The following is a 20,770-nucleotide window of genomic DNA, read 5'->3' as shown; positions in this document are numbered from 1 at the left end:
GTAACAAATTGAAATTTTTCCCTAAAAGACGAGAACATTTGATTGATTTAAGATTGTATATATAAATCAAGTATTATTTTAATGCTAATCCATTGCTGGAGGATTTTACGGTTTTGGAAGAACTCTTCTGGTGGCCTGCAGGGTGGGGGCTTAGTGCTGGAGCCTACAGCAACATTGGATTGCCTCCAAATTTCTTAGGTAAATGGTATTAATCCAGTAGTGATGCAATGAGGAGAGAAGCTGTTAACAGAAAATGATCAGGTAAGAAATTGCTCATTCTGGCATAACTTTGATGATGACCTAAAAATCATTCATCAGAGTTAACATTTTTTCTATTTAATTGCTCAATTCTTGTCATTTGCTGACTTATTCTACTGTGAAACTCCTTATGATAAAAGAAAAGGACAGTGGGAATATGCAGTCCTTTGGCACTCTGCCTTCCATCCGTCTCTTTAGTCTCTTGCCATCTTGTAGAACTTGCTAATTGATCAAACTGTCTTCAAGATACCAGATGCCTCCTGATCTAATATGGCCACCCAGTGTAGTTTGGAAGGCCAGGGAAACGCAGATGGAAAGTTGTTTTAGTTTGACTTCAGTTTGGCAGAAGTAAAACTGCTGAAAGTGGGTAAATATTATTTCATAGTACTGATTAACCTATAGTAATGCTTGCAATTAAAATGTTTATATATGTAATTTTTTTATTGCTCTTTGGGTTTTGGCAGGGAATTACTGCGCTGCATGTCTTTTAAAGAGGGGGAATGTATTTAAGTTTAAAATGGATATGTGGAGCCAGATCACATTTCACTGATGGAAAGACTTCCTTTTCATTAATCTGTCATTATACTACTATAGGCCAAAAAATAAATAAATAAAAAGGAAAAATAAAACATTTTCAGAGAAACTAAGTGTTCCCAAAAAGGATAGCAAAAAAATTAAAGGTTGTGTAATTTTTCTTCCCAACCAGTTAAACACAAATGAACAACCCTTTTCCCCACTTCAGCCCTCTCTCCCCCCCAGAATTAATATAGAGTCTATTAGGATTCGCAGGTGGGATTTTCAAAAGAACCCAATTTTCAAAGGTATTTAGGTGCTGAGAGATGTAGATAGGCACCTAGTAGGATTTTTAAAAATACCTGAGCGGGTTAGGCACCTAACTCCGATTGATTTCTGAGTGGAGAAGCTTTGGGGAGCTTTGGATTAGCAGTGATATGCAGAGATGTTGGGAGCAGGGAGCCCAGAATCTCATCAGAGGTGCTCGTAGCCACCTCCACTCCTGCTTTGTCTCCGAGAACCAAGCAAGAGTGCCCGGGGTGCAGAGTGCTTGAGCCATCTGTGCACTAAGAGTTCCCTACTTCCGTGCAAAACAGTGCAACGTTTACTCCAACCGTGTTAGAACTAGTTACCTTCTTACTGGTTGGAGTGTTGAATTGATATATAGAAATAGATGGCTAGTGTGTGAATCCTATAGATTTTAATTAATGGTTTATGTTTCAGTGTGTTGTTTTGGGTGATGGTTAATAAAGGGAGGTTTTTTTATGTAGCAGTAGGTTGTAGTGTATTAATATGGGAAACTATTGCCTGTCCGTGTTACTTAAGTGATGTGGTGTTTTATGCATAACTGTTTTTTCAATAATTGACATTTATGGTTGGAGATAAGTGTTGCACATTTTATGCAGAGATGAAAAGGAAAGACGTGCATTATGGTGAGCTTGTCTGGGTGAGGTAATGTACATATGGCAAAACTGTGGTGGATGGGTGAACATTGAGTTAGGGATTTCCTGTGGTGGTTTATTTCCTTTTTTTATATTTTTTATTATTAAATTGGTGATATATGCAGTTGAGCAACCTTACCTGCTTTTTAACATTTTGTTGGGACACTGTGTATATTTAGCTCATGGATCATTTTCCCCTCTTCCTGCCTTTTAGTACCAAATAAGAAGCATAGTTATTTGAATACAGGTGCACTTCTAAATATGCGTTTCTGAATTTTGCTGTTGAAAAGCAATGTTGTGAGAATGCATAATTTTTTAGGGATGTGCATTTTAGTCATCAGATTAACTTTTAAATTTTGGGGGGAGTGTTGAGGATTGTGCCTAGAAATTGTAATATTATGGAATAGAAAAATAGTGTGTGCTTGGGTCTAAACTATTGCTATCGTTTATTTTAGTATTTGGTATTTTAGTATCCTCAAGAATACTCCAGGATATGTGCTCCCTCATGTCTCAGATCAGTGTTCCAAACACTGTGCTAAATTAATGTATTTTAAATATGTAGAAGACCCAAGGAAATCTTAGATGTCATTGGATTGCCTGGAGATGAAGCACCACTTTTATGGGCAATACATATAAAAATGATGCAGAAAACAGATTTAATTTTAGGATAAGTCTAGATGAAGGCTTATATTTACATGTTTAAATATTAACTTGTGTTTGTGTGTTTCTTTAGATTAGGATGTGGAAGTCATTTCTGTATTATAAATCAGAGGCTACCTACCTATGGTCATCCACTGTTTGAAGGTGTGAAACACTCTTCTGACATGGCATGTGGGACTGGTTGGATCACAGAAACCCCCTTGGGAACTGCCAACTGATGTGCCAAGACTACTTCTGCCCCTGCTTTCCCTACCAGTTTGGGACTCCAGCACCCTGTCTTGTCGAGCCAGACACGCCAGTCTGCTCCAACACAGATGCAGGGTCTGATCCACCTACCCCAAAGCTGCAGACTTAACTGAAAGCAGCTTAAGAAATGTTCCTGTCTTTGACACTAAGATGCTCAACTCCCAATGGGGTCCAAACCCCAAATAAATCTATTTTACCCTGTATAAAGCTTATACAGGGCAAACTCATAAATTGTTCACCCTCTATAACACTGACAGAGAGAGATGCACAGCTGTTCCCCCTCTCCCCCCCAGGTATTAATACATACTTTGGGTTAATTAATAAGTGAAAAGTGATTTTTATTAAATACAGAAAGTAGGATTTAAGTGGTTCCAAGTAATAGCAGACAGAACAAAGTGAATTACCAAGCAAAATAAAATAAAACACGCACGTCTAAGTCTAGTACAGTAATAACACTGAATACAGATACGATCTCAACCTTACAGATGTTTCTATAAGTTTCTTTCACAGACTTTCGTGAGCTAGAGCTCACTTCATCGGATGCCTCCGATGAAGTGAGCTGTAGCTCACGAAAGCTTATGCTCAAATAAATTTTAGTCTCTAAGGTGCCACAAGTACTCCTTTTCTTTTTGCGAATACAGACTAACACGGCTGCTACTCTGAAACCTTTCACAGACTGGATGCCTTCCTAGTCTGGGCACAATCCTTTCCCCTGGTACAGCCCTTGTTCCAGCTCAGGTGGTAGCTAGGGGATTTCTCATGGTGGCCACTTCCTTTGTTCTCTTCCACCCACTTGTATATCTTTTGCATAAGGCGGGAATCCTTTGTCCCTCTGGATTCCCACCCTTCTTCTCAATGGAAAAGCACCAGGTTAAAGATGGATTCCAGTTCAGGTGACATGATCACATGTCACCGTAAAACTTCATTACCCACTTGCCAGCCCACAGGTATACAGGAAGACTTACAAGTAAAAAGAGCCATTTACAGGTAATTGTCCTGGTTAAAGGGGGCCATTAAGATTTCAAACCACCATTAATGACCCACACTTTGCATAATTACAGTAGGACCTCAGAGTTATTTCATATTTCTAGTTTCAGATACAAGAGTGATACATTTATACAAATAGGATGACCACATTCAGTAGATCATAAGCTTTGTAATGATACCTTACAAGAGACCTCTTGCATGAAGCATATTCCAGTTACATTATATTCACGCTCATTTGCATATTTTTATAAAATCATAGAGTGTAATGTCACAGCATATTAGTTCAGTTACATTTCTTGATTTTTGTAGGCTTATCCAAACAGCATTTCTGCATTGCTCTCTACAGACAGGTTAATTTTGACATTGCTGTTAAACATTAAAAACATAGTGATTTACACATTAGGTCTCTTTGTTGTAGTCTCTTGTCTTTTTATAGTGGGCAATACCACATGTTTCAGATGTAGGTGTCAAAAAATCTCTGAAATATATCTACATTAACACTGTAATTTTTCACCTCAAGGGGAAACTTTCTTCCCTAACTGATAAGTTTATGTTTAGAAGGCTGAAACAGGACACCTCTTTTAACTTCATTGTTGTTAATATAACTACGATACTCTTATCCACGTGAATAGCTAATCTGTTTTAAATTCTACTGAGCTATTTACTTCCGTGCTATCCTACACAAGGAAGTTGCATAGGCTAATTATATTACTTAGTGTTTGCCCTTATAGATTTTTTTTTATTTAGTTCCTTTAAATTTAGAGGTCCCAGCTGACCATTCTATTCATTATTCATTCCATTCATTCGTCATGTCAACATATTCTTTCCAAATTGTATAGTCCTATTAATCTCCTACAGAAGCTTCTCCCTACATCTTAACATGACATCCCTAGGGCAACTACAGTAATTGGTTACATGGAAAAGTAAGAGGAAAGTATTCATTGTAGCCTGACTGTCTTTTAATGAAACTTATTAGCTGGAAATGGAAAACCAGCACTGTGACCAGTCAGGTCTTCATGAACCTAATAGCAAGTGCTCTGTTGAACCCTCACTGATTTATGGCTTGTGAACTGCTTAACAAACTGGTATGTAATATTGCTTTCAAGCAAACTCTTGTTTTATATTTTTACTGTAGAGTAACAACAACAATATATACACTGATGCACATTTTATTTATTTTCTTGGGACACATGAGACTCCAGAGCCTAGTTCTAAGTCATAGGCAATAGTGTTAGTTTAGCAGTAGCAATAACGGCGTTGGTCATCCCACTTACCTCCCACAACTTCTTTGTCTCCTGTTCATTTGTTTTTCTCAAATTGTGTTCCAGGTTCAGTGGCATTGCAGGTCACGGATGGTAGCAGGAGCTAATTTCTACATTGTGGGACGGGATCCAGCAGGCATGCCACACCCTGAGACTGGGAAAGATCTTTATGAACCAACCCATGGTGCAAAAGTGCTGACTATGGCGCCAGGCCTCAAAACTTTGGAAATTGTACCCTTCAGAGTTGCAGCTTACAATAAGAAAAAGAAGGGCATGGATTATTATGACTCTGAACAGTAAGTTGTTTTAATTTTAAAACTAAAACATTCTGAGTAATGTGTGAGGTTTGGGTTGTATTTTTGTTAAGTCTTTCAGCATTTATTACCTAGTTTTTGATTAAATAGAAGCTTCTCGGGGATCAGACAGTTTGGTTTGGGAACACTTAGTCTCAGTTCACAGTTCTTAACTTGTTTTTTTATCTTTGTATAGAAGAAATTATTTTAACCTCCACCTCTTTTGAGGTTGTTCTTCATTCTGTGTGTCCCAAAACAGTTTCTATATATATTACTGTGGTGCCTACCAGTGCAGTGCCACTGTAGGTGGAAATCATTTGCCATTTCATTTCAAACCACTTTCTTCAGGAGTTTAAAACACAACTGCTTTCATTTTATACTAGTTGATATCGCTGACAAGCTGTAAGGGTAGATGTCTTTCCAAAAAGACAGCATAAATTAGGTACATTATGTCTATAGCATACATTGGGGTGGCCACCCTGAGGCTCCGGAGCCACATGTGGCTCTTCAGAAGTTAATATGCGGCTTCTTGTATAGGCACCGACTCCAGGACTGGAGCTACAGGCACCAACTTTCCAATGTGCTGGGGGGTGCTCACTGCTCAACCCCTGGCTCTGCCACAGGCCCTGCCTTCACTCCACTCCTTCCCATCCCCTCCCCTGAGTTTGCCGCTCCCTTGCTCCTCCCCCTCCCGATCCTCCTGCATGCCACGAAACAGCTGATCAGGAGATGGGGGAGGGAGAGGGAGGTGCTGATCCGGGTGGGTGGGAGGGGCTGAGAGAGGATGGCTGCTAACGTATTACTGTGGCTCTTTGGCAATGTACATTGGTCAATTCTGGCTCCTTCTCAGGCTCAGGTTGGCCACCCCTGGCCTACATCTACCCTATACTACATCTGGGTGCTATGTGGTGTATCAGTCTCAGTTATCAGGGCAAGCAAGTTGCCTGTATCACGTGGTCTGCTGAGGGGTGTTGTGTGGCACTGCTGCTTTTCCCCCAGTGGCTGGCCTCTCTGAGAGCTTTCTGTCCCTTCTGGATACTGACCTGATTTATGAGTGGGTCTAACATTTTTCTGTGTACACATACAACCACCCCTAATTCTTGTTGTTGTCCAGTTCAGGCAATAGAAAAAATATGGCTGTGCTGTAGGGCCTGCGCATGTGACCACCATGTACATATTGCTGAAGTTGCAGGATCCCTCCCTCAGGATTTTTCTATAGGGTAGGAAGGGTGGTCTAGGTAATAGGTCAGTGGACTGGGACTCAGGAACCTGAGTTCAATTACCAGCTCAGCCACGAATTTCCTGTGTGACCTTGGGCAAGTCACTCAATCTACGTCATGCCTCAGCTCCCCTTCTGTAAAATGGGAATAATACTTCTCTACCATCCAGGGGTATATTGTGAAGATAAAATCAATCGGTGATTTGAGGCATCCAGATCCCATGGTGATGAGGGCCATATAAGAAAGCCAGTGCTTTTTTTTTCCTCCTACCATTTGTTTGAGGCTAGTGCTTGCAAGCCCAGGCAGCTGCTAAGATGAGAGAGGTTAAATGGCTTTTTTTTTACTAGAGGAGTGAGGCCAGATGGAAGTAGGGAGTATTTAAGATGATATTCTGAAGAACTCCTAAACTCTGCAAAACTGAAAGTGACTGAAGCTGTGTTTATTCTGGAGCTAAATAAGTCCATAGGACCATGGCTTTCACTCTTGTAGAGCTGAGCAGGTGTTCCCATCCCCTTCACACTAACTGGCTGAACTTGTGGGTGGGGAAGAGGAAAAGGTAGACAGACCTGTTATGTTCAGCCTTGCAGCAAGGAGGGTACTTGTGCAATGCCGACAAGGATTATATGGCAAATTTACAGAGGGAAATTAAGCAGGCATTTGGACAGCCCATATAACCATGTTGTACCTGGGCTCTGTGTGATGCTTAATTAACAATTTGGGATGGTTAAGTAGTTTTGGGTGTCTACTGAGGTGGAGTAATTTTCAAAAGTGCTGTAGGTGCTAAGGCGCCCAAGTCCCACTGACTTTCAGTGAGACTAAGGGCTGGTCTATGCTGCAGAGTTAGGCGTGCTTATTTACATTGCTCAGTGCTGGGAAAAATGTCATGCCCTGTGTGATGTAATTAAGCCAGTCTAAGCCCCAGTGTAGACAACTTTAGGTTGATGGAAGAATGCTTCCATAGACCTAGCTACTGACTCTGAGAAGTGGATGAAAGAACCCCTTCTGTCACTATAGTAAGTGGTTCTACACTTAGACGCCTAAGTGTCTAAGCAATTTTTAAACATGGGACTTAGTCCCTCTTGTAAATTTTACCACAGTTTATTTTTAAAAAACGCTTAATTTTAAAAGCTAACCTGGGATTATGTGCATAGTTTGGGCTGGTGCTGTTTATAATAACTGAGAGCAGTAGAACTACTTAATATTGAAAAGTTACTAACAGCACTAAATATTTCTGTATTTATATAAAATAAACTACAAGCTTTTATAGTAATGTCAAACTAATGACATGAATATATTGTTACTTGAAGATGTCTGAGTATAGTGATATCATGGACTATGTAGTCCTAAATCAGCAATGTTAGCAATGGCAAGAAAGTTAAATCCTCAAGTCTACCCACTTGTAACATGGGATAGTGCATGGGGAGACTATCGGTATGTTATACGGATAAGGTACTGTCACTGCTAGTGCATTGAATAAATATGCAGGCATGGCCATTAGATTAACCTGCTATTTAAAGGTCCTTGTAATAGATACAGTAGCAATTAATATTAAGCATTTTATCCAACCAAACATTGGGCAAGTCAAGAGCAGTGTTCATGGAAAGGGTAATGTAAATGTTGGGGCTAGGAACTAGAGAATTAAGCAACTGAGAAATGTTTTCTTTAGTTGTAGTGGAAGGGAACCAGCAACAGACAGCCAAACTGAAATGTGACAGCAGAACTCCCATTTCATGTGATGGAGAAAGTTTGTAGGGTGAAGCATTCTCAGAAAAAGAGGTGCTTAGGAAGCAGAGTTTTAAATCCTTTTACAAAGGGAATGCAAGTCAACCACCTGGGACTCAGAGAGCTTGGTATTGTGGAGGGAAAACAGACTTAAATGTGTTCTGTGCTTTTCCTTTTGTCAAATGATCAAAGCAGAATTGTCTAGCATGCTGTGTTACCATTTCTTTGCATTGCTGGATAGCTGATCTCACCTACATTTTCCTCAGGAAAACTTGAGCATTTTTGCTCAAAGCTGAGCTTTTGTAGAATTTCCCCACAAGACTACATTCTACTTCAGTGAATTATTACATGCAGAAACCAAGATGGTACAACACTATGGTCCTGTGCTAACCTTAACTTTTAATGTAAAATTTTATCATACTTACCCATTGATAACTGAATCAGTTAACATTAATACAAGCAAGAGGTTTGGAGAAAACTTCCAAATGAATTGTAATCATAACAGTGTACTAGGTGGGTGCAAATTTGCTTGCTAGCCAAAAATATACTATGATGATAATGATGAAAAGGCAGCTGTTACACCTGACTGAAGTAATTAACTGTGTAACTTTGCAAGGCTGGAGTTGGCAGCTGAATAACAGTAATTGTTTGGGAGAGGACAGATTCCCAAGTCTTTGCAAGAAGACTTTCCTGTAAAATTAAGCCACAGACTGCTGCTGAGAAGAAACTCTATTAAGAAAGGAAATTTGTTTAACAATTGAAAGAAACCACAGCAGTCTTTAGAAAAATTAATAATTCTGTCTTGACGGAGAACCCAGTGAGATCCTCTTAGCTAAAGGAAGCCCATAAATACAGCTACCAGAGCAGGCTGTTTGTCCTCTCTCTAAAATGTGCTTGAAGCTAATCTATCTACATATGCAAGGAGTGATGCTTCTTTAGCCCCTTCTATTGGCCCTGATAATGATAATGGTTTTTGGAAAATGGGAAATTTAAAATGTTAAATGCTTGCTTGCTTTAAAAGTGTAGGGGGAAATTTCAATTTGTTTAAACTAAACATTGCACTTTTCTCAGTAGCCTGCTATCGTTCTGCTATGAGCATACACTTTCCTGGAGGTTAAGGCACCAGACAGAGACTGAGACTCTGGAGAGTTGGGTTCAGTTCCTGCCTGTGCCACAGACTTCCTATGTGACCATGGCCAAGTCCCTTAATTTCCATGCCTCAATTCCCCATCTCAAAACAGAGGTAATATTTTCTTTCTCCTACCCTTTGTCTTGCCTATGTGGACTGTAAGCTATTTGGGTTAGTGACTGTCTTCCTATTCTTTGTATGTAAAGCTCATAGCGGGGCACGATGTTGACCCTGATTTCTCCTGGGGCCTCTTGGTACTACTATAATTCAAAAAATTATTGAATGGTTAAACTTGTAATCTTTAAAGAGAGAGAGAAGCCCATTTTACTGGAGTGATAAGAACTCTGGTCTTGAAGAATGAAAGAAAATAATGAACTGTTAATCTATTTTGTCTGGTTTGTCAATTATCACATACTTTGTTTGATTTTTATATCGCGATTATTGGTATAGTCCAGTTGTGTTACTGATATACAACATGAGTAATGTGAAGACCAAGTGGACAGCTCCAAATTGTTCTCTGCTTGCATCCTAATAGAATATAGGTTTCCACATGTAAAATACTCTTTCTCTCTCTATCCATCTTGTCTTTTTAATTGACTTATTGCCATTTCCCCCTTATTCAACTGCCTAGCTCTTTAGAACTGAGCTGCCAACAGACTGTACTTGTTTTTGGGTCTCAGACTTATACCAGGCTATAAATCTGCAGCATTGTTGACCTTCAAATGCCCTTTCAGCTACAGAGGAGGCATGAGGAATACTAGGGAGCTCTTTCTTCTCCCTCCCTCGTCCCCACCCCCGCTATGGGTTTAATAGAGCAATCTAACCCAAACTTCAATGCCCACTCGCAAAACATATTTCATGGCACTCTCATGGAGTGATTTTACAGCTTCAGTATAACAGAGCTCCAGTACAGTATGCTTTGGAGAAACTTTCATCATCTCACTGGTGCATATTTTGAAGATCAAGTTTTCTGTTTCTCACGCCACGTTGACAGTTTTCACAGCTGATTTATTCCTGTCTTTTTGGAATGTGTGTTTAATTGCTGTTGCTCCACAAATTGTAAAATTTAAGTGGAGTTCTTAATCCTTGTGCAGATCCTTCATGAAATTCCCTGCTGTACCAACCAATCCATATAGCTACTCCCCAAAACAAAATAGTTTAAATGTTACCAGGCTAAGGGGGAAATAAACTAAGGACACGCTCTCTGTTTTTTGTTGTTGGCCACTTCTAAAAGGCTGTGAGTAACCTTTATTCTTGTAAAAGGTACTCCATCACATCAGTGCTACAATCTGAAACACAACTGGCAGGAAAATAATTTTAAATAACTTGTGGAAGCATATATGGTAATATAATTTGGCTCGGCCAAAGCTAATTCCATCCCATAGAAATAATTTTCAGAGTGCCTAAGTCCTATTTACAAAAGTGATTTAGGAACTTAGGAGCCTAAATTCCCTTAATTTAACTGAGATTTAAGTTTCTAAGTGCCTAAGTCTTTTTTGGAAATGAGACTTAGGTGCCCTTGAAGTGTCCACCCAACATCAACATTATTCTTATGGTAAAGGTGTCTTTCTGTCCCTTTCCTCGCCACATTTTATTCCTGCCCAGTTTCCCATTCCACTGAGTAATGAGCACAAGAATTCCTAACACATCCAGGAGTCCTCCTTAGCAGTCCTCCTTGATCTGCATTGTTTAAGATATTTGTTTTTCTCAAGTAGCACCTTTTCAACTGGAAGCAAACTACCTTTACCAATATGTGTTGTTTCAAAAGAATGCTGGGTCCTATTGAATCATAATTTCAGTAATGGTATTGGATAAGGCTTCCTTTTCTTGCTAGTTACATCCTCCATTGCTAATACTCAATGGCGTTATGATCTTTATCATTAGTAAATATGTCAAATCGTGAGTGGTTGAACAATTAAAGCTACTTTGATAGTATTTTCCATTTTAAAATGGAAAACTTTCTGGCAACACATACAACTTCAAACCAAGGCATATGCAAGGACTAAGCAAATACTATTGGACCAGATCAGTAGCAGGTTTAAATTGTAATAGTTTCATTTCAGTTTAGCTAAACTTATTTATGCCAGCTGCTGAGAATCTGGCCCACTGGGTTTAAGGAAAGTCATGCATTATAAAAGAAAATGTTTGCTGGAGGAAAAAAGAAAAGTGAGGAAGAGGAGGAATAACTCCTTGACCAATACAAAATTTAATTTTATGAAGATTTGTGTAAATCTTTTTTAGATACTAAGTTCTTCCAGTTTCTTTAAAAAAATAGAACTTTTTAATGCAGCAATGGACCCCTAGGCTTCTTTATAATATTCCCCATAATCCTCTAATCAGAAGTTCTTAGCCATCTGACATATCTTGCTTGAAGTCTTCAGGTCTGTGCTCTATGTGGCTGCTCCTTAGGGATGCTGTTATACAAACAGGGCCAGGGAGAGGTCAAATAGACCATGCATTGATTGAGATGCACTTAGATAGCATATCTGAATCTCTTTAAGTCCAAAGGCTGGTACCCTCTTCTGATCCCTTCTGGGAACCTGAGCCTCTGTTCAAATTCCCACCCCATTCCCTGCCTATAATTAGCTAAGTGTTGACACATAAATTGTATGCAAGCTTCAGAATTAACACCCCACAGAGTAGAATGTGGGAAGTCCGTTCTCCTACAGCTATCTTAATCTATAAACTCTGTACTATCTTATTCACACTAGGAAATTAATCTGGGTGCCTCTTCCTGCAAACTATTATAGAAAACAGCTGCTTGTGTAGATAGGACACAACTCTTTCCAACACAGTTATTGAGAGGTTGATAGACACCAGAGTCATATCTATGCTGGGGAAGAAACTTGATGAATGTTCCCTGTTTTTCAGTCCAATTCAGAGCACAGCTTTTCTCCATTCCAGTACCCTCCCTTTAAAAAAATAGTTCAGTTAAGTTTTCTTATCTGATGTGTGTTATATATTCTATGTAGTTGAAGTACGTTTATATATATTTCTCCTTTGTTTCCACAATCTGGGCATCAACACTACTGAGAGCAGGAAGCTCATTCTAGGCTTTACTGTTCTGCACCGGACTACAATTCAAATCAGAAAGCTGTGCTGCTAACAGTGTGTGCTATGGTGTGCATTGTGAAAGGGGAACTGTGGAATGCTTTATCTACCTTCCAGAGTAGCAGCCGTGTTAGTCTGTATCCGCAAAAATAAAAGGAGGACTTGAGCACTCATGGTTAAATAAATTTGTTAGTCTCTAAGGTGCCACAAGTATTCCTTTTCTTTCTGTACCTTGCTAACCTCCAGCTCATACTGAGCATGGTTTAGCACTTAAAGCACTTAAACTCTGCCCTCTGATGCACACACTTGGTTCTCATTTGTTTCAGTCTGAACCATGTGCTTGTGAGGTCAGTATTTGGCTTTTATTTCAAACAGACTAGGGAAGAACAAGTAACAAATACATGTTGCAAATTGAACAAATGAGGTAAGTAAATTTGCTATATTTAATTTAACTATAAATCACTTTTGCTTAGGAACACTTGGTAGATTTTCTGACATTGTGTCTTTGTTTTCAACTGTGTTGGATGTTGAACTTGAGTGGCTGATGATAGATAATCCTGATTGCCCTCAATTTTCCATCTCTCCTCCTGAATTTTATCTTTAGGAATTACAGCTGTAGGAAGATAGGCAGTGGACCAGGATGAAACTATCTATTTTGAGCATGTGCGGACATACATGCATACCCCTCATTTATCTTAAGAATATATATGTATATTCTATAGGGCGTATATACTTTCAGGATTTTCTGGTACTCTTCATTAGCAGCATGTCTGAAACCACAGTTGTGTTCTCAAATATCACACTCCAAGGTGGGGTTTTATTAAGGAATATAAAGTCATTGTCAAAAAAAGGAGGAGCTAAGATCAGTCTCAGCCATAACTTCCATCTTTTCAATTTACATTCTCTTTTTATTTACTTTTTTAGCCATGAAGACTTTGAGTTTATATCAGGAACCCGCATGCGCAAGTTGGCTCGGGAAGGACAAAACCCTCCTGAAGGTTTCATGGCTCCCAAAGCCTGGACTGTGCTGACAGAGTACTACAAATACTTGGAGAAGGCTTAGGCCTCTTATTAACTGCAGATCAATCTTTGACGCTTGATTTATAACCAAGAAGGGGACCACACAGTCACCATTCATGCTGCTTTGTTGTGGTGTCTGTCAGGAAGTTCTTCCCTGGAAACAGACTCTTTCTCCCAAACTTAGCATCATTCGTTGCCTGTCTTATGGGTTCTATTATGTATTGGCACCTAACAAACTGCTGGTTTTAATGTCTTCTCTTTTATTACAGTCTATACTCTTGCAGTAGGATTTTTAACTCGCCTTTTTTAATATTATTTTTATGCCTCTGTCCTATGAACTCTGCAGCTGTTACATCGATGCAAATTTTTTTTCATACACTATTTAAGCAGTCTGGTAGTTTTTGATTTCATGGTTTGCAGGATAAATGTAATGATTAGAACTATGGAAGTAAATGAAGTATTTTAAAACTGTACTCTACTTTTTCTGTCAACTAGTGATCACAGAAGCATTGTAACTTTAAGCTCTTGTTATGTAATCTCAGAACTTCTTTATGAAGTTCAATTAAACTTTTTTGCTTTCTGTATTACATTTTGGAGTTATTTTATTTTGTACTTCTCTTCTGCACTGGAGCAGCAAAGTGAGAGAAATGCATAACTCATGAATAGAGAAAAATATAGGCTTTACTATTAATTACATGTAATGCTTATCCCAGAGGTTTTAGGGTGGTGGTTGGATTTCTTTTATTTGCTTGTTGCCAATGGTGTAATATGTACTTAGGGTGAATATTTTATCTAGTTGGATTTTAAGTCTTCCCAGTATTTGGTGTCACTTATTGTCTCATGACCTTAATACTTTTTTAAAAAAAAATGTTGGAAATCCTGCATCCATTTTTCTAGTTACTTACATTTCTGTATATGTTCCTAGGTAGAGAGTTAATTCTCACCAAAAAAATCTTCAAGTCTTGGCTACTATTGCAATATAAATACATGTCTCATGAGAGAATTTAGCCCAACATTAGAACTCCCTATTTCCATCTTTTCAAGAGTTTTTGATAAGAAGTAAAATCTAGCCTTTTTTCTAGAACTTCTCAGTTTGTGTAACCGATGAAACCCCACACATTTCAAAGGTCCAGAAAAAATCTTTAACTAGTTAAATTCAGCATCCAAAACAATATTTATTGCAAAAATTACAAAAAGCAAATTCTCAGAGTGAAATACAAACACTTATTTTCTGCCGCAGATTCTTTAGGGGAGGAGATGAAAGATCACACCAAGTGACTAATTTTTAAAGCTTTATTAATAAAATAACAGCGGTGAGTGTGGGCCAGAGGGAGGGACGCTAAGCCTCCCTCCATATTACTCGGCCTCTACTGCCGAGGGTTCATACACCAAATACCAACCAACCTCCTCCCCTCCCCCCTGCAGGGCAGAGCGAGAAACCCTAAATTCTCTTCAGTCATGCTACGGCTGAGGGTGGGGCACACCTTTAATCATAAAATCCTCAACATGAAATACCAACCGTGCTGGGCACAGCAAACATGAAATACCAAGGGCAGACCAGTTGATGCATTCTGCAGAACCGGCCGTGCCTCCCCTCCCCCCCGCATTCTCCACCAAAACTGTCACAGATTTATGTTATCAATCTGCCTGGGGCATCAGGTGATCAGGCTGAGGCCACAGGATCTTTAGGGGAGGAGATGAAGGAGCACACCAAGTGAAAAGAAAAGGAGTACTTGTGGCACCTTAGAGACTAACAAATTTATTAGAGCATAAGCTTTCGTGAGCTACAGCTCACTTCATCGGATGCATTTGGTGGAAAAAAAAATTTTTCCACCAAATGCATCCGATGAAGTGAGCTGTAGCTCACGAAAGCTTATGCTCTAATAAATTTGTTAGTCTCGAAGGTGCCACAAGTACTCCTTTTCTTTTTGCGAATACAGACTAACACGGCTGCTACTCTGAAACCACAGCAAGTGACTAAGTTTTAAAGCTTTATTAATAAAATAACAGCCATGAGTGCAGTGTGCTCCCCACATCATTCAGAGGAAGGAAGGAAGCTTTAGTGCCCCAGCCCTAATCCACTTTCATACACACGCATGACCCGAGGCTGGCCAAGCCCGGGAGTAACGTAAGAAGAAGAGGGGGAAGGGTGGACGAGAGTTCTGTCCTGTGCACAAGGCCGTCCAAGGTCTGCTGTTGATCTCCGACCTGCTTTAGCTTTCAGGAGAGTTTTAAGTCTTGGGATTTTTGTGCGGCGTTTTGTTCAGGTACCTCTGTCCCCTGTGCTCTTTGTACTAGTCCGAACCGGCCTACCATGGCTTCCTCAGCTTTCCCAAAACACACCAGCTTCAGGGACGCGAAACTGTTGTTTTTCCCCCTTGCTGGCCTTCACTCTCTCACTAATTTTTGGTTTCAGAGTAGCAGCCGTGTTAGTCTGTATTCGCAAAAAAGAAAAGGAGTACTTGTGGCACTTTAGAGACTAACAAATTTATCTGAGCATAAGCTTTCGTGAGCTACAGCTCACTACATCGGATGCATTCAGTGGAAAATACAGTGGGGAGATTTATATACACACACAGAGAACATGAAACAATGGGTTTTACCATACACACTGTAAGGAGAGTGATCACTTAAGATGAGCTATCACCAGCAGGAAGGAGTGGGGGAAGGAAGAAAACCTTTTGTGGTGATAATCAAGGTGGGCCGTTTCCAGCAGTTAACAAGAATGTCTGAGGAATAGTGGGGGGTCGGGTGGTGGGAGAAATAACATGGGGAAATAGTTTTACTTTATGTAATGACCCATCCACTCCCAGTCTCTATTCAAACCTAAGTTAATTGTATCCAGTTTGCAAATTAATTCCAATTCAGCAGTCTCTCGTTGGAGTCTGTTTTTGAAGTTTTTTTGTTGAAGGATAGGCACTCTCAGGTCTGTAATCGAGTGACTGGACAGATTGAAGTGTTCTCCAACTGGTTTTTGAATGTTATAATTCTTGACGTCTGATCTATGTCCATTTATTCTTTGACGTAGAGACTGTCCAATTTGACCAATGTACATGGCACAGAGGCATTGCTGGCACATGATGGCATATATCACATTGGTAGATGCGCAGGTGAACGAGCCTCTGATAGTGTGGCTGATGTGATTAGGCCCTATGATGGTGTCCCCTGAATAGATATGTGGGCAGAGTTGGCAATGGGCTTTGCTACAAGGATAGGTTCCTGAGTTAGTGGTTCTGTTGTGTGGTGTGTGGTTGCTGGTGAGCATTTGCTTCAGGTTGGGGGGCTGTCTGTAAGCAAGGACTGGCCTGTCTCCCAAGATCTGTGAGAGTGATGGGTTGTCCTTCAGGATAGGTTGTAGATCCTTGATGATGCGTTGGAGAGATTTTAGTTGGGGGCTGAAGGTGATGGCTAGTGGCATTCTGTTATTTTCTTTGTTGGGCCTATCCTGTAGTAGGTGACTTCTGGGTACTCTTCTGGCTCTGTCAATCTGTTTCTTCACTTCAGCAGGTGGGTATTGTAGTTGTAAGAATGCATGATAGAGATCTGGTAGGTCTCTGTCTGAGGGGTTGGAGCAAATGCGGTTATATCGTAGAGCTTGGCTGTAGACAATGGATCGTGTGGTGTGATCTGGATGAAAGCTAGAGGCATGTAGGTAGGAATAGCGGTCAGTAGGTTTCCGATATAGGATGATGTTTATGTGACCATCGCTTATTAGCACCATAGTGTCCAGGAAGTGGATCTCTTGTGTGGACTGGTCCAGGCTGAGGTTGATGGTGGGATGGAAATTGTTGAAATCATGGTGGAATTCCTCAAGGACGACTTTTCCATGGGTCCAGATGATGAAGATGTCATCAATGTAGCGCAAGTAGAGTAGGGGCATTAGGGGACGAGAGCTGAGGAAGCATTGTTCTAAGTCAGCCATAAAAATGTTGGCATACTGTGGGGCCATGCAGGTACCCATCGCCGTGCTGCTGATTTGAAGGTATACATTGTCCTCAAATGTCAAATAGTTATGGGTGAGGACAAAGTCACAAAGTTCAGCCACCAGGTTAGCCATGACATTATCGGGGATACTGTTCCTGATGGCTTGTAGTCCATCTTTGTGTGGAATGTTGGTGTAGAGGGCTTCTACATCCATAGTGGCTAGGATGGTGTTTTTAGGAAGGTCACCGATGGATTGTAGTTTGCTCAGGAAGTCAGTGGTGTCTCGAAGATAGCTGGGAGTGCTGGTAACGTAGGGCCTGAGGAGGGAGTCTACATAGCCAGACAATCCTGCTGTCAGAGTGCCAATGCCTGAGATGATGGGGCATCCAGGATTTCCAGGTTTATGGATCTTGGGTAGCAGATAGAATACCCCAGGTTGGGGTTCCAGGGGTGTGTCTGTGCAGATTTGTTCTTGTGCTTTTTCAGGGAGTTTCTTGAGCAAATGCTGTAGTTTCTTTTGGTAACCCTCAGTGGGATCAGAGGATAATGGCTTGTAGAAAGTGGTGTTGGAGAGCTGCCTAGTAGCTAGTAGGAGGTGCTGTCGTCATCATGAATAGGTCGGAATATGAACAAGAGGCTACTAGGCAGCTCTCCAACACCACTTAGGGTTGGAATTCAGGCCCCGTCTTTTTTGGCATCAGAGAGTTTGCTTGGGTGCGATGGCCTTGGGCGGCTGGAGTCAGCTTCTTATTTTCAGATCTAGCTGGATTGTTGAGTTAACCCGTTCCTTTCTTCCTTCCTCCCCCTTTGGCCTCTTGCAACCTGCAAAGGAATCTTTCGCTCCACAGTCACACCTTCAACCCCTCCCAAAATCCTTTCCCATGCATATGCCTATATAGGCGTCAGCCTTATACAACGTTGGTGCTTACCCAGGGGAACCCATAGGGGATGTGACTGGGACATTCCCATGGGGCTATTTTACTGTGACTGGGATACTTTGGCGGTACCTTAATTTTCTTTTTCTCCCTCCCAGTAATGAAACTGAATGAGTGATTCTGCTTCTCTGTAGACAAACTGTCTCTTCAGAAGGCTTTTTCTGTGTGAAGAGGCATACAACAGAAATGCTGCTCCTTGCTGCAGACTCCTCTGTGGTGTCCCATTCATGACTATACCTTGATTCAGAACCTTTTCTAAAGATGCTCTCCAGCTTAACTAGAGGAACTTCTCCATGTCTTTAACTGCCTGGCGCTGACATTCTTTTCTTTACAGTGGGTGCTACCTACCAGGGGGCCGTAACTTTGAGAGCCTTATGGAGAAACTAGCAATAAGTGCCTTACACAGGCAGTAGCAGGACTAATGAATTACAGAGGTAAATTTATCCCAGACCTATGCCCGTAGCTTTTAGCATTTCACATAACTGAAGATTGACCAGGGTGTTAAAGGCTAAAAGGAACTATTTATCTCAGGAACAAGTGAAATTAACAACTTTTTGGAAATAGTGATGCAACTCTGAATTGCAAAAAGATAAAGATGTACTTATTGAGATGTTTATTACTTGACAATAAAAGAGTACCCATCCAAAGTTCTTCTTTTTGAAGATCATCTTCCTAAAGTATAATGGACCAGAGTTGATTCTGACTCAAAGAATTTGGATTAGATGTACATTTCAAGGTGACTTTTCTTTCCTCTCACTCTCTGGCTAAAATCCTTACAAAGAGGCAGTGGCCTCCCCTTCTGATCTCACAGAGGGGGACCATATGGCTGTTCTCCCATATTTTTTGCAGAGCCCTGGAACTCTTACTCACCACTATCAAATCATTCTGACATATTGAGTATAATGGCTTAAAAAAGTAATAAAACACCAAAAAACTAAACCCCTTTCCTGCTGATTTTAAAACCCTGTATCAATGATGCAAGGACAAACTGGACCCAGCTTTCCAAAACGTAAGAGTTGATGAGGTGGATGGAGTTTACCAAGTCCTAGTCTTTGGGGTTGAATAAGTGTTACAAAATGATTACAGCTCCTCAGTGACATTTATTCCAGATGATGCCAATTCCAGCAACATGCATTGAGCAACTTGAAAAAATTGTATGAGTTTTCCTGTAAAGTCACAAGGAAGCATAGAATGGAGGACTCAGATTGCCTATTTTAAGGTTACACCAAACTGCTTGGCGGTGTAAGTTGTGTGGGATAATCAGATGCCCTGGTTTGTGATGGAAAAGCAGCCAACAATGACTGAGGATAGTGGCTCCTATCTGTATTTTTCAATAAGGGATCTAAACACCTAACAACTCAGTAATATTCCGGACATGGAAAATGTGGAATAGGTTGCATAAAGCCTGGAGATAACCCAAACTTATACATCTGGAATAATTCTTCAATAAAAATCAGTAAGAATCAAATATACTGAATGTTTTGGATGGGGAATAAAAGGATTTGAGTGATCATAGATCTTAAAGTGGATCTTAATTGCTGTTGGGACAGTCCTCCATATGCTTTGTATCTGGCCCATCCATGGACTTCAGTTTTGCCCTAATTCATTGACTTCAGTGAGAGTTCCATGAGTGGAGCCCCTTGCAGGATCAGGCCCAATGACTTTTAATGATCTAAAAGAAAAATATACCCTAGACCTAGTGTTTGTAACTTAGGAAATAACCAGGAAGTCTTGGCCCTCTATTCCTATTCCTGATGGAATGTGAATTAAGGTACATCTACATTAACAACTGTACACAGGTCCATGCACATGGTTGTGCCATAACCCCCCTCTTTTCCACATCTAGACCCCTGAAACCTGTGTCTGAAGGTGAATACAGGGCATGTAAGCCAGCACACTTGAGGAGGTGAATGCACACCTCACACTAGCAGTCACATACCTGTTCTACGGGCCAATACCAGGTGCTAAATTTCAGTAGTTCTCCAGCCCCATTTTTACAATGCTGTGACCCCTTGCTGATCCAATCTATAAAGGTCCCTGTCTGCCCCTTGTCACTGGGGGTAGCGAACTGCGCTGACCAACTGAGAATGTGTTTTCCGCTGCATTATTTTGATCAATACATGTGAACATGGATCATGTTCTGAGAGCAGCTGCCTAGTCCACCAAGCACACAGGGGCGTGGTCAAAGTGTAGTGGGAATACACCATCCTCCATGATTTCTCCCAGAGCTGCAAGAACTTTCATCTATACTGGGAAACTTCACAGAGGCTGCAGGAGGTGGGCATTTGTTGGACTCTGTCCCAGCGCTGGAAACACCTCAGGCACCTGTACTGGAGATCAAAACAGGCACTCTGGGAGGGATCATCATACTGCCTATTCTATGATAAACTGGACATAGTGATCTAAGGTTCCCAGTGTAGAGCCTGGAGTGGCTAATGACCCCCTCCCCTCAACCCTGACAGCCTCCTCATCCTTTGGGATGCCAATGAGGGCCAGGGTAAGGAGGCAGGAGGGACTGTGGAGGAAACCCCAGAAGTCCCAGAGGAAGAAGAGCATGTCACTTTGCTCCTAGAGGAAACAGCCAAGCAAGCACCCACTGATGAGCCTGG

General features: G+C 40.8%; 1 protein-coding gene across 2 annotated transcripts in view; it reads left to right on the top strand.

Moving 5' to 3' along the window:
* Positions 1-13,889, top strand: part of PAPSS1 (3'-phosphoadenosine 5'-phosphosulfate synthase 1) — a 71,902-nt gene extending 58,013 nt beyond the window's left edge. For both annotated transcript variants that reach the window (XM_038399399.2, XM_038399400.2), the window contains exons 11-12: positions 4,934-5,163; positions 13,207-13,889. In XM_038399399.2, coding sequence (XP_038255327.1) covers positions 4,934-5,163; positions 13,207-13,345 — 369 coding nt within the window. In that variant the 3' untranslated portion in view covers positions 13,346-13,889. The remainder of the gene's footprint in view (positions 1-4,933; positions 5,164-13,206) is intronic.
* Positions 13,890-20,770: the final 6,881 nt, after the last annotated feature.

This window comes from Dermochelys coriacea, chromosome 4, assembly GCF_009764565.3.
Source record: "Dermochelys coriacea isolate rDerCor1 chromosome 4, rDerCor1.pri.v4, whole genome shotgun sequence".
NCBI classification, from domain to species: domain Eukaryota; kingdom Metazoa; phylum Chordata; order Testudines; family Dermochelyidae; genus Dermochelys; species Dermochelys coriacea.
The sequence above is the reverse complement of the archived record's forward strand: the minus strand, read 5'-3'. Positions and strand labels throughout refer to the sequence as shown.